Source organism: Lolium perenne, chromosome 4 (genome assembly GCF_019359855.2).
Source record: "Lolium perenne isolate Kyuss_39 chromosome 4, Kyuss_2.0, whole genome shotgun sequence".
Lineage (NCBI taxonomy): Eukaryota > Viridiplantae > Streptophyta > Magnoliopsida > Poales > Poaceae > Lolium > Lolium perenne.
The window spans coordinates 181,902,650-181,916,106 of NC_067247.2; the positions used below are offsets into that span (position 1 = coordinate 181,902,650).

Here is a 13,457-nt window from a genome sequence, read left to right on the forward strand (position 1 = left end):
TCAAGAACAGACAGGCAGGACGTAAGGGTTTTACCTCATCGAGGGCCCCGAACCTGGGTAAATCGCTCTCCCCGCTTGTCTGTGAACCGATGTCTCGTGTCAGCTTGCAGGATTCCGCTAACCCTAAGCCCCAAACGGAGGGCATTGCCGAGGAGTACCCTCGACAATGGTGCCCATTGAGTACTCCACTCGTCTCCCCGAATAGGCTCTCGGCTAGCTATTTTTTCATCCGGACCGCAAAAAATGGCCCAGCCACGTCCCCGGTTTCTTCTTTTCCCTGGATTTTGGCCTTCATCCATCCGGCAAGCCCACGCCAACCCCGGCCTACCGGGGCGCGCTCGGGGAGTCCGGACGAAGCGAAAGCGCGCGAAACGCCGAGAAATCTCTCACGCGCTTTCGCTTCGGCTTCGCCGCAGAGGTGGACCCGGCCGGTCAGCGGCACACGCATCGTCTTCCCCGTGCAGTAAAGGCTGCCGCCGGTCAGCTCGCCGCGGACGCATAGCATCCACGCGACATTAAATCACCGGGTCCAGCCCCGCCTAAATAATCCCCGCTCGCCGCGGCGCCACCACCCCGACAACTACACGGCGTGGAACTCCTATTTCCTGCGGCGGTGGGAGCAGGAGCTCGCCTCCTACGACGGCCCGCCGCCTCCGCCTCCGCGCAACAACGCCGCGGGACACAAGCGTTGGTGGAGCGTGTCGGGCCGGACGCTCGACGCCGTCATCGAGCACATCGAGGGCGGCAATGCGCCCGTTCTGACGACGCCCCCGCCGTCGAGGGCATCGGCCCGACGGCAGCTGGCAGCCACGGCGCATGGCTGCCAGCTCCTCGTCGTCCGGTTCGGCGTCGAGGTCGACGCCGATCTCCAGGTCGGCGCCATCATTGGCGCCGGTGAAACCGGAGCCGCTTTCCCCGACGCGCAACCGTAATCGAAGTGGCGGCGGGATCGCCATCCGCGAGCCCTCGACGCCACGCGGCCACCTCCGCCTGGTTCGCCCCAAGCGTGAACCAGGCACCTCCGGCGAGCGGAAGCGCAAGCCGGTGAAGGTGGAGGAGGTCCACGACGCCGAGGACGCCGCAATCCTCGAGGCCGTCATGGCGAGGTCCCTCCAGGACCTCGTCCCCGCCGACAATGCCATGCCCCTCGACTAGGCTTGCGTCTGGTCGAGGGAGCAATGGGAGAAGGAGGAGGCGGAGCGGCAGACTCGGCTCCTCGAGGAGGCCGCTCGAGTAAACCGAAACGGAGGTAGTAATGACATGCCAATAAATTTCTTAAACTACGTGCGCGTCTGTTAATCTGAGACGGAGGGAGTACTACCCACTATATGAAAGTAATAACCTAGACTAGTAACATGACATATGTTACTAGTATAAATTACTCCCCACTATAACCAGCTGAGAAGAATGATATGCGCAGATATTGGCAGGAGTAGGCGTTGAACCGGAGGATACTTATATCAATTGATCCATTGATGGCAGAAAAAGGATCCAATTGATTAATTGATTCCATGGATCATATCAATAGTTTTCTAATATGATTAGGCTTCCGTTCGCATGATATTACTGATCGATTAGGCTTCTGTTCCATGTGTGATTGCTCGTTTTGAAACGTGAACCTAGCATACGGGGCCGCTGAATCTGGGTTTTGTACCGACGGACCCGATAACCGAATTGTACCGTATCGTATCTCATCCACGAACCTCGATTCGGTACGGCGATTCCGGTTCAGGAAAGTTCATACCGTTTCCATGTTTCCATGTACTATGGGAGAACATGTAGTAATGGCGCCATGCGCTCGTCTGATCATATTAGTATGATCATATATATGCAGATGGTGGGCTACATGGAAAGAAAGGAATGCGCGCAAGCATGGCGAAGGGGGTCGTACTATGACTGGTTCAGTCCAGTGGGTCTTGCAAACCACCCTCGATCGCTCAAATCGGTCGAGAAAGGAAGAAAAAGATTCAAACGCAGAAGGTACGTTGAAAACCTCCCGAGCCGGATACTATAAAGATCAATACAGATGCAAGTTTCTTTGATGATACCATGTCTAGAGGCACCGGCCTGGTCGTTCGTGACCACCAGGGAACCTGATCAGATTGCAAGCTCTCTGGCATGAACATGTGGCAAATGCAATGACTATGGAGGCGATGGCAATCCGAAAGGGAATTAGACTATGGAGGCGATGGCAATCCAAGAGGGAATTAGACTCGCGGTGGAGAAAGGCTATAACCAAGTGATCATAGAAAGTGACTCTCAGGTGAACCTATGTAATGCGGATGATGATAACCACTCAGAAATTAGATCAATTTGCCAGAAAATTAGGGAGATTAGTAGAGCTTTAACTAGTGTTAGCATTGTTTTTGCTGGGCGTGAAGCAAACATGGCTGCCCATCTATGTGCTAAACAAGCTAGCATTGATAGGAAGAGATGTCTGTGGATTAACTATAACCCATGTTTTCCCATTGATACTCTTCGGAGTGATTGTAATCCCATCAGTTAATCACTATCAATTAATCAGTAAAACTCTATGAATTTGCAAAAAAAAATCAGAATAGTTGAGAAAATCCTTTTCTTTCCTTTACTAAGCTCCTTGTTTTCCTCTACTGATCTCTTATAGACTTTTTTTTAAACTGCTCTCCCATACAATTGAAGCATACTTATTATGGATCAGGTGGAGTAGTAGAGTTTTCTTGCGGTGCCCAGTTTTTCAAGTTTAAAATAAAATGCAGGAAGTCTTGGAATCTTTGATCAGGTAACTTGATTCCCGGACGCGATCCTTTCTTCCCTCCTCTCCTCTCGCAGAGTCGCAGGTGGTTATAACAAAAAAAACGGTAGCTAGATCCTTGATTCTCTAACTGCAAGGAACGCCTATATATAGTTAACGCCATCCTTAATGCAGTTCGCACACTGATTTAGAAGAATTGCCCACCGTAAAGAGTGTGAGAGAAAGCCTGCTAGGCTAGCAGAAGCAGATTAAGCTGGCTGGTAGGCATCGATCATGGACATGAGGCGTGCCGCTCTCTGCTTTCTCCTAGTGCTCGTGATCTTGGACGCAAACCCTACATCTGTTGCGGCGGGCGACGACGGTTCGTGTTCACTGCCGGATCCTGTTTAGCTGTGTTCTCTTCTCTACTTAATTCTTCCTTCTTGTATGTTGTTGTGTTCATTATTCAGATCGGCCAGAGGTGTGCAAGTACAGGGTACCTAACATACCCTTCTGCAAAGGGTGGAGCTGCAAGGCGGAGTGCTGGATGGAGGCAAAGGTATTCCTCGCCCGTGTACAGGAACACAGGTGCATCAGGGGCGGCTGGAAGGGCAAGTGCTACTGCCTCTTCTGCGGGAAGCACTTGGCGAGCCGGACCAATTTGCTATCCGGGAGGATACCATAATTCGTCATCTTAAAAATTAAGCGATTAGATTCATAATTATGGTATCCGGGAGGATACCTATTGTTTTTTTTTTAAAATATAGCTAGTCTCAGCTTGAAGATTAGATTCCATCTCTGCTTCAGTTTTTGAGAGAAAGCCACCACGGCAACTTTATTTATATTTAGATAACAAAATTACATCGTCCATCAGTTTGCTCACAATACAGCTAGGAGGCTCATCGTCATAATTGCACGAATTTTTAGAATTATAACAAAAGCTAACTAGTCTCAGCTTGGAGATTAGATTTGTCTCAGTGTGTAATTTCCTGCTTCTGTCAGTACTACAGCCTTCTAAAAATAAATTACATTATCATATCTGTCGAATCGAGGATGGAGTGAAGCATATCTGCGCGCAAATGTATGCACCTGGCTAGTCGGAAGCCTCCTGATTGATGCAAACGGTTTTTTTTTTTTTGAGAGTACGCGAAAGCGTACCATACTTTTATAGAAGGCAGAAAAACATTTACAAGAATACCTTACATGGAACCATGCAAGGATTTAGACTCCCCAAAACTAAACAAGACTACTCTCTCTAACCATTGTCTAACACTCCTACTCCCTGATCATGCGTTACTCGATACATCCTGAACTCCTCTAGTATGCGTGTGACCAAAACCTCCACCGGGTACTGGCTATGGACATTGCCAAAGCACCACGCATTCCTTAGCTTCCATAGCGCGTGGCCAACAGTGCAGACCAAACCATCAAACCATCTTTTCTCCTTAGCCCTAAACCTACCCCTCTCCTTGGTCCACCACTCCGTCAGGGAGCTGTTCTCCTCTGGAGTTTGGAAGTGCATCCCTAGTCTCTGACCACACCCCCACCAAACCTCCCTGGCATAAACACACCTGACGAGGATATGCTCAGCCGTGTCCTCCTCCTGCAAACAGACATAGCAAAGTGATGGCGCATCCTGCAAGCCGTGCCTCGCACGTCGATCGGACGTCCATATACGGTGCTGTGCCGCCAGCCAGACGAAAAGCTTGCTCTTGGGCGTTGCATGGCTCCTCCAAATTGCGTCAGCCAATTCAAATCTGACACCACCCTGGGTCATCATCTCATACGCCGAACTCACCGTATACATACCTGAGCTGCTCCACGGCCATCTGTATACATCGTCGGCAGTAGGATCGCGCCGAGTAGAGGATATCGCCAGCCAGAGCCTGACACACTCTCTTGCCCCAAGCGTTGCCACACAGCCTTGTATATCCAACATCCAGGCATTCCCGCGCATCGCTTGCTCCACCGTTCTAGAGTTCCTAACCCTCGTCTTGACATGTTGCGTAATCCCCGGTGCAAAGTCCTCCGCCGCGCATCCATGAATCCATCTGTCTCTCCAGAAGAGAACCGATCTTCCGGAGCCCGTGTCAATCCTGACCAAACTGTCAAAAGCCTCTCTTGCTTTGTCATCTTTGAGCATCGGCAACCCCTGCCATGGCCTAGTATGGTCAGTTCTCCGGAGCCACTCCCATCTCATCCTTAACGCCAACCCTTGGAGGCGAAGATTCCTTATGCCAAGCCCTCCAAGCTCCCTGGGTCTGCAGATTTGGTCCCAAGCAACAAGGCATTGTCCGCCATTAGCCTTATCCTTGGCAGCCCACAAAAAGCCTCTCAGCCCCTTCTCAATTTCCTCCAGAACCCACACCGGAGCTTCTGCAACCAGCAGGTGGTGTATGGGCCTCGCTGTCATCACTGCTTGAACCAAGACGACCCTACCCGCCTTGGTGATCAGACCTCTCTGCCACGGTGGGACAATCTTCACCGCCGCGTCAATCATGGGTTGCCATTGCGCCCTAGTTAGGGGTTTTAATGCCAGTTGGAGCCCAAGATATCTGATGGGGAAATCGGCTATCTGGCAAGTTAGAATTGTGGACACCCTCTCCCTCTCCAGCTCAGCACCCCTGATCATAGTCGCTGCCGTCTTTCTGTAGTTTACACGCAAGCCAGAGGCATCGCCAAAGATCCTTAACAGTTCTCTTACTGTCACAAGATCCCGCAATGTAGGTTTCACAAAAACCACCACATCATCCGCAAAGATCGAGAGTCTTTGCACCTGGGAACATCTGCCAATTGGGGATAAGAGCTCCCGAGCCGCAGCTTGGCAGAACATCAGCGTCACCACCTCCATGGCCAAAACAAAGAGTTGGGGAGATAGTGGGTCACCTTGCCTAACCCCCCTGGCATGCCGAATTTTTCTGCCCGGGACACCATTGACCAGAAGCTTTGTGCTTGCCGTACGCAGAGCAATCTGAATCCATTGCAGCCAACAGTCCGGGAATCCCATCCTCGCAAGAATCTCCAGCAGAAATGGCCAGGACAGGGAGTCAAAGGCTCTAGAAATGTCAAGTTTCAGCAGCACCCTTGCTCTTTGGAGGTGTGGATTTTCCTCGCTAACTGACGAACTAGAAGGAAGTTGTCATGGAGATTCCTGCCCTTTATGAATGCTGACTGGTTGCAGCTTACTAGCTTCTCCATCTTTGGCCTTAGCCTATTCGCAAGCAGCTTAGAGAAAAGTTTGGCAAAACTATGAACCAAACTGATAGGTCGATAGTCGCCAACTTCCTCAGTGTCCGATTTCTTTGGCACCAAAGTTATGTAGGCGCAATTTATCTTGCCAAAATTTCGGCCATCACCCACATATAGCTTCAACACTGCATCCATGATCTCATGCTTGATAATCCCCCAAGCACGGTGGTAGAAAGCACCGACAAACCCATCCGGACCTGGTGCACGATCAGCTGGCAGTTCCTTGACAACCTTCCAGACCTCCTCCTCGGTGAAAATCGCACCCAAGTCTTGAAGTAGCTCCCTTTGAGTTGGCAGCCCCAGCTCCTCCAAATCAAGACCAGCCTCCCTAGTGTGAATCTGACCCAACATCTGCTGATATACATCGAAGAACACCTCCTCCTTTCTGCTTTGGTCAGTAATGACTTCTCCATTGTGTTTAATGTAGGGAATAAAATTTCTAGTCCTTCGTCCATTCGCCACAGCATGGAAAAGCTTAGTGTTGGCGTCTCCTTCTTTCATCCAGCGCATCCTCGACCTCTGCCTTGCCATCGTTCGCTCCAGAGATGATAACCCAAGCACCGTATGCTTCAGCGTTTTCCTTAGCCACCATTCCTCATCCGTCAAAGCTCTCCTATCACACAAGACCACAACAGCACGAGATACAGATGGCGTCCGAATTTAGATGAATCTCCAACATCCTTTTCGGGATGGAGTATTTTGCTTCGCCTCTCTGACTGTTCAGGTATATGCAACTTTGACAAACTATTTGTGCTTATCAAACACTGCATGAATCCATAAAGAGGCTGGGGCATAGCCTCCATTTCAAAAAAAAAAAAATGCTTAGTACTGCAGCTTTTTTCCCTCGTCAGTTTGTGCTCAAAAATGTTTCAGAGATGCTTGAACTCAAAATATATCAGTCCATATTTCCTTCCAAACAAGCAGCCAGTTCATCCCCACGGGAATGGGATCGAGCAGAAAAACATTGCCTAGCCCAGAGGATTTTTCTACCTTACGTAAAAATATCTTCAGTCCAGACATGTCCTAGTTCAGAATTCAGAGCTTGTTTCTAGCTCATATCTCCAGAGCTCTGACCATAATCACTACTAGTATTCAGTTAAACCACAGACGAGAGTTGTCTGATGCCATCTTGACAACAAACTTACCACAAAATAAATGAATTGTGATCAAGTGCAGTGTAGACCTCCTCTGTCAACTCTTATAGACCGCAGTCGGAGAAGTCGTAGCTAGCTGCGCGATGGAGATCCTGCTGCAGAGGTCACTCTCGGATTCAACCTGCGAGTTGTTTGCCTGTTAAGTGACAAGTGAGCACACCAATCATTAGAATGTTTCGAGGTCAAATCAGATCCCATAGTTGCTATTTTACTCATTGAACTTACACATTCACAGTGCTGGAAGTCCAGTTTATCTAAGCACAGAGCATAAATGTTTGTTATATTACAAAATCAGTTCATACCTTATCACTCTTCTAGCTACATGGATGAATGGAAGCTGAGAAGCCACAACCAGCTTGTGTGTCACTAGTGAATGAAAGCATGCGCATGGTTTCTTTGTTGCCCAGATTACCAATCCAGAATCAACAAAAGAAGAATTTTTTTCACGAAATACCAACTGTTGGTGACAGATGCAGTGATCCTAGAAGTAAAGGGTGCTGATAGTTCATCCTTATGTGCTATGTTTATGTTCTCTGCACCCATTTAACAAAAGGACTGATGCAGTGATGCTAGAAGTAAAGGGTAGAGAATAAACGTGCTAATCATACTGTTTGCTTACTTAGTCAATTCATAATTATGTATTCACAGTTAAAAATGCTCGTCATTTCACGCATGGCCTACTCAACCGAGAGAATGGTAAGTGGAAAAAACCTATACTAGAAACAAGGTAAAGAGTTGTTTACTCACTGTGCTTTCAGCATATCGTTCTGAAAAAGAAAAACTCTGACCTTTTGCTCTCCAGTCTGGAAATATGCAAACACTTATGAGTAAAAATAAAACTGGTTTACCTCACAAGTACATAATTAACACATTTCATACCTCAACAGAAGTGTTAACATAATCATTGGTGTTCTGCCTTTTCTGAGATCCCCCTCCAATCACTGAGTGAGAGTTTCTTCTTTTGGATGGTTCTACCATCTTGGCCTGACATGCGGGTGCTGGTGGTGCTGGCATCATTTTATGGTCAGAATTATTACCACTCAACAAACTTGTTATGTGCATAGAGCAGAGATCTTCCCCACATGTGCCTGCGCTACATCCTAGATACTTGCGTCTGCCGCCACCATGTTCCAGACAATAATCCCTTGGCCCTTGTGCATGCTTCTTGCATCCTTGAAACTTGCATCGCCTTCCCCCGCCATGCGCAATGCAATAATCTGTCTTCCCTTTGGCACCTTTCCCACAACGATCATACTTACACCTCTTGCCGCCCCCATGCTTAATACAACGGTCTGTGCGGCCTTGACTGCCCTTACGCGCTACCTTGGTGCACTCAATGACTGCACAGCATCTTATGTGCGGCCTTGAATTATGGATTATGCATAGATGTGTGCCTCCATGTTCACTATTTGTACAGCCTTGAATTGTGCATCCATTTGAACCACTGTTGCAAACCTTGTCATTCATTGTAGTATTTCCTTGGGATGCTGAAGCAGTAGTGTCTTGTTCTGAAATTGGCGAGGATGTTGCAGCTTCACCTAGATTTTCAGACTGAGGAACATTACCATCATCTTCTGCATAATCAAGTGCTGCAGCAAACACCTGATTCCCAGACAGAATGGACTTGTCTATCTTTAATGACGATATGATGGCACCTTGTTTTGTCAATAACAAGGACGTGGCAGCAGCTTGTTCTGTCATTGGCGAGAATATGCCAGCTTCATGTTCAGACTGCATAGCTTTGCCCACACAATCGCCTGCTATAAGCTCGTGATTCCCAGAATGCGTAGCTTCTTTTGAGACATCACTTGTTGCAAGAAAATCCTGATTTTCAGGCTGCATAGACTTATCTGTCATTAAGGAGGACATGGCAGAACCATGATCTACCAGTGATAAGGATGCTGTAGCAGCAACACCTTGTTCTGAAATTGGCGAGGATGTTGCAGCTTCAGCTAGATTTTCAGACCGAGGAACATTATCATCGTCATCTTCTTCTTCAAAATTGCCATATTTTTTAACACTATCTTCATCAGTGCTCAAATCAATAACATCTACTTTGACATACCACTCATCATATTCCAAGTCAATAACATCCACTAATGTCATTACTGAAATTAAAACACCAAAGAAGTGTGAGCAATAGGCAAGGACAAATGCAGAAAAGCAAGATGTGCGCCCCATTAGCAATTTATCAAACTGATAAAACTAAAGGTGATAGGAAAACAAAGGGGAGTGATATATAAGTATTGAGCTGGTTGTGATGGTGGCTCCACCTTAGAGAATCCTGTCAAATGTTGATGGATATGTGCATACATATGTACCAAGTTTGATACAATTATATGTGCTATAAGTGATTAAATGCGAATTTTCCATGCAAAATTTCAGAAACATATAATTATCTATGTACTGTAAATAGGTTGGTCCATACTGCATTTTCTAACTGATTATATTACCATTATGGACTTCGTGTGGTTTCTTCAAGGTATATGTCTTAAGCAAATAATAAATAAAGAAAAGTAACAACGAAACTAACTTTCTTCAAAAGGCTTTCATGTTTGTGGAATGGATAATGCTGAAACAGCCACAATTTGGGGGAGCATTGCAGAAAAGCTGTAAGAAATTTGCATAGATGCTATCCTAACATAACTAAAGAGGTACAATCACCGATGAACCTTCCCATTTCGATACAGTTCACACGAATGATCAAAAAGGTTTGCCACCTTATCCTACACATTGCCATGATTTCTGATGGGTTTCGACTCTGCACCAACATTTACCACTACCTGCGGCTCATTTTCTCTCTCGAACAACAATGTGCAGAGTCATCTTTCAGAAAGGTTTGGAAGAACTAAAAAGATGTTAAGGCAATAGCAGTTATTGGTGTTCTCTGTGATATGCGCTTCCCAAGAAACTGTTGAGCATCACATGATACTAAAATACTAATTCATTTGGTTGGACAAAAAATTGAAGCTTTGGCAGCACAAAGCAAAACCAGTTCAGACAAAAATATAAGGCACTTCTTCGTCTTGGACTTTTGCCTGGCGAAATAGTGCCCTTGCCTTCTAAGAAAACTTTAATCTCCTTTTTGTTTACGGCCGGCGCCTGTTTCCGTTCTCAGCTACCTGCGAAATAGGTTTTCTCTTCTCCCAATCTCTGCAAATACTCTATCTTCCTACCCCTATAAAAAGTTCCCAGGCGCATTCCGTTTCCCAAAAAATGGGAAAAAAAATCGTGGGTATAAAATGGAGTTGATTCGCACTCAACGCAGTGGGGAAGAAAAGAAAATAACAGAGGAAAAAAGCTCAATTTCATGAAAAAATCTCCAAGTTTGGGGCCGGGTAGCAAGAACCGCCGGGTTGATTATATATCTTCTATTTAATTAATTAGCATTGCTTCCAATTGATTGATCCTCCAAAAACAAACAGTACAGCCAAGTGAAAGAAAAAAGCTCATGAGAACGATCCAAGAAAAATAGGATGGGTTCCTCACCGAGAAGAACAAATCTGTGGGAGTGCGCGAATGGATCTTTACTGACTTCACGCCCCAGCCTAGTAGGGTGGAGCCGTGGAGGGGAGGAGTGTGGATGTCCAAGTGCCCTGCTTATGCTTTGGAGGGTGGAGAACTGAGGCGAGCTCGCCGGAGAGCGGAGAGGGTTTTCTTGGTGTGAGAAGGTTCGAGACACCCCGTGTAGGAACTAGGAACCAAGGTTGGGGTGGGTGCTTGAGTGGACATGTGAGACCCGCTGAACATGAGAAGAGTAAGAGCAATAGCAACTCTGAAAAGTGGTCAAACCCTTAAAATTTCAAACTTTTAAGATTTTCCTTGAAAAAATCGTCCATATTCGGTAAAACTGGTCAAACCCTTAGAATATTTAAGGACACCGAGAATCCAGCCGAGAACGTTATTTGTCCAGTTTTAAAGCCAAAATTCCCAATGCCCTATAAACCGATCAACGATTGGCGAAAGGGAAGTTTCAAGCCACGCTGGTGCCCTTCTGATGTGGGACTCGACGGAATTGTGCCAAATCCGGTCAACTTTGGCCACACCGGCCCAAATTCCACCGCTTCTTCTTATCAAGTTGTCCCTGGGTATCTTGTCAGCGTAGAGCGTTGGATGCTCTTGTGCGCGTTGATGACTTCGAAAAGGTGCTTGGTGGGGGCGTGGTCGACGACGTGGCCTGACTGACGCCAGATGTGAAGCTGCACTTGCGGAGGTGGCCGTAGGCTTCCAGCAGGAACGCGCGGAAGACAGTGTCCTAGGGCCTAGCTCCGACGCAGAACGATCCAGAGTGGATCGCAGTCGGCCTTGCTCAGCAGCTGCCGCAGCTTGTCCGCCTTCTCCTCCGCACCCCCATTTGTCATCGTGTTATTCACTTCTTGCGGAGGTGGGGGCGGTGTTGGGAGGTGGATGGGTGGTGGTCACATATGTGGTATCCCGGTGTGGAAGAAGGAGAAGAGAGGGAAAATAATTTTAAAAACTGATAGGTGGGTCCATTAGTGAAATATTTTGTTTTAAGGTTTCTATTTGAGCGATCTATTCCGGGGAGCCCGCGAGGCCCCTTATACGCTTTTTTTTGCATCCCTTAGAGCATCTCCACCGCTGATCCCCAAGTACCAGCCGACAACACACATGTCTACTATGTATTGGGGTCGGTGACAACAAACGCCGGATAAAAAATTAGAATCTCGACACCGGTTAACCCCCATAACATGTGCCAGCAGCAAATGGCAGAGGAGAGAGAGTGCTTGGTAGGTGGAGTATTAAAGAGGAGAGAGAGGGGTAGGTGGGGGAGCGAGAGGCTGATGCGTGGGCCGATGAGAATCTTCCTAGGTGGAGTTTTCCTACTTGTGTCGTCAACGCCCCCGATAGCCTCCATGCGCGCAGGGTTTGCTTGAGGGTCTCCGGCGCTTCTATTAGGCTCGTGATGATGTGGATTTCGTATGGGGAGGCCGGTGTGAGCATTTTTTGGTTTGAGCCCCAACAGCCTTTTTGGGGGGCGCTATTGAGGTCGTCGGTGGAGATGCTCTTATATGCATTGTTAAGGAGGTGTTTTACGTGATTTGTTAGAGTTAATCTAAGAGCATTTCCACCGGTAGTCTCTATATTGTGACTAGCAAGATCTATAGGGGCCGCTGTACACATTTACTCCATATAGGGAGCACCAGCCCACACCGTCGACACCAATAAAATCCCCCAAAAAATAAACATTGATTTTTAGTGAAATTTAATTTTTTACATAGATCAATAATTAAAACTCTAGCATTTGTCATCGGAGTCACGGCTCATCGCCCGAGAACCTAATATTCGCCGTCGTCGCAGGAAATGCCTAGAGGACCCTCGTTCCTTCGAGAATAGGACCCACCGCCTCTACGGGCGTAGCCGGCGGCAAGAGAGGCGGGCAGGGGAACGGCCTAGGGGGTGGCACTAGGGTTTCGGCCCCCGGGCCACCACAGAGGGGCTACACTGGGGTGGTTATTTTTTGGCATTCCTTCTGACTAGCTTTACAATTTCAAATGTATCAAGCCATGCTTGGTACCTTCTTTCAAGCTATGAATTGTATTCATGTTTTTCCTCTAGATCCATAAACTTCTATTGTTCTGCGAGTGTTCTCTTTTGCTAGTACTGTGTTTGGCTCTTGGTTTTCCATTCTTATTTTGTTCAGAGCTTGTTAGTTTTCTTTAGTAAGGTATGATTAGCTCTCTGGTCTTTATTGATTATTAGCTATGAGAGTTGTTTCAAATAAGTTGATTGGTGTTGGAGACGAGTAAAATGTTTCATGTTTATAGTGATGCAAAAGGAAGCTTGTTTAGAACTGTGGCATAGACTTTGTCATGTCATGTTGGATGTTATTCTTATCATATGCTTAGTAGTTATTGTTGTAGCATGACATGTCTCAAATAGCCGAGAGTGCTTAAAGTGCCATTGAAAGGACCATGTTTTGTTTCCATCATAAAAAGCATAATATTGTGGTATTCTCCTTTGATGCTTTATTGGGTTGATTTGGCACATGTTTACATCATGTTATGACTACAAACCAGTCACCTAAACCCTCTATGATCATTTAGTTTTTGACTTTTAATATCACTTTATGCTTTGATTAATAATGTTTTGTCGCTATGCATGATTATGGCCATTATTGTTCTCTTAGTTGGTCGCTCCCAGTCTTTTGCTAGCATTCGCCTTGAGTATGAACTCTACTCGTGCATCCAACTACCAAAAACCAAAGTTCCCAATTGTGTCCACCATACCTACCTATATGTGGTATTTCACCGCCACTCCAAAGTGAATTGCGTATGTGCTACCTTTACCTTCAAACATTACTACATGTTTTGTGTTTTGTTTTA

At 46.8% G+C, this 13,457-nt stretch overlaps 1 protein-coding gene across 6 annotated transcripts; it reads right to left on the minus strand.

Moving 5' to 3' along the window:
- Positions 1-3,592: 3,592 nt before the first annotated feature.
- Positions 3,593-10,842, minus strand: LOC127294496 (putative ribonuclease H protein At1g65750). 6 transcript variants are annotated; one of them, XM_071818946.1, is made up of 4 exons: positions 10,603-10,842; positions 7,993-9,221; positions 7,902-7,916; positions 3,593-7,249 (listed from the first exon to the last, which is right to left on the minus strand). In XM_071818946.1, the coding sequence occupies exon 4, from the start codon at positions 5,715-5,717 to the stop codon at positions 3,966-3,968; it is 1,752 nt and encodes a 583-aa protein (XP_071675047.1). In that variant the 5' UTR covers positions 5,718-7,249; positions 7,902-7,916; positions 7,993-9,221; positions 10,603-10,842; the 3' UTR covers positions 3,593-3,965. The 6 variants fall into 6 exon arrangements, with proteins under 6 accessions (XP_071675047.1, XP_071675046.1, XP_071675045.1 ...); XM_071818945.1 differs by having other exon boundaries at positions 3,593-7,234; positions 7,861-7,916; XM_071818944.1 differs by having other exon boundaries at positions 7,861-7,916.
- Positions 10,843-13,457: the final 2,615 nt, after the last annotated feature.

Excerpts from the sequence above, each read along its gene's own strand:
- LOC127294496 (XM_071818946.1), bottom strand. The coding sequence starts at position 5,717 with ATGGGATTCCCGGACTGTTGGCTGCAATGGATTCAGATTGCTCTGCGT.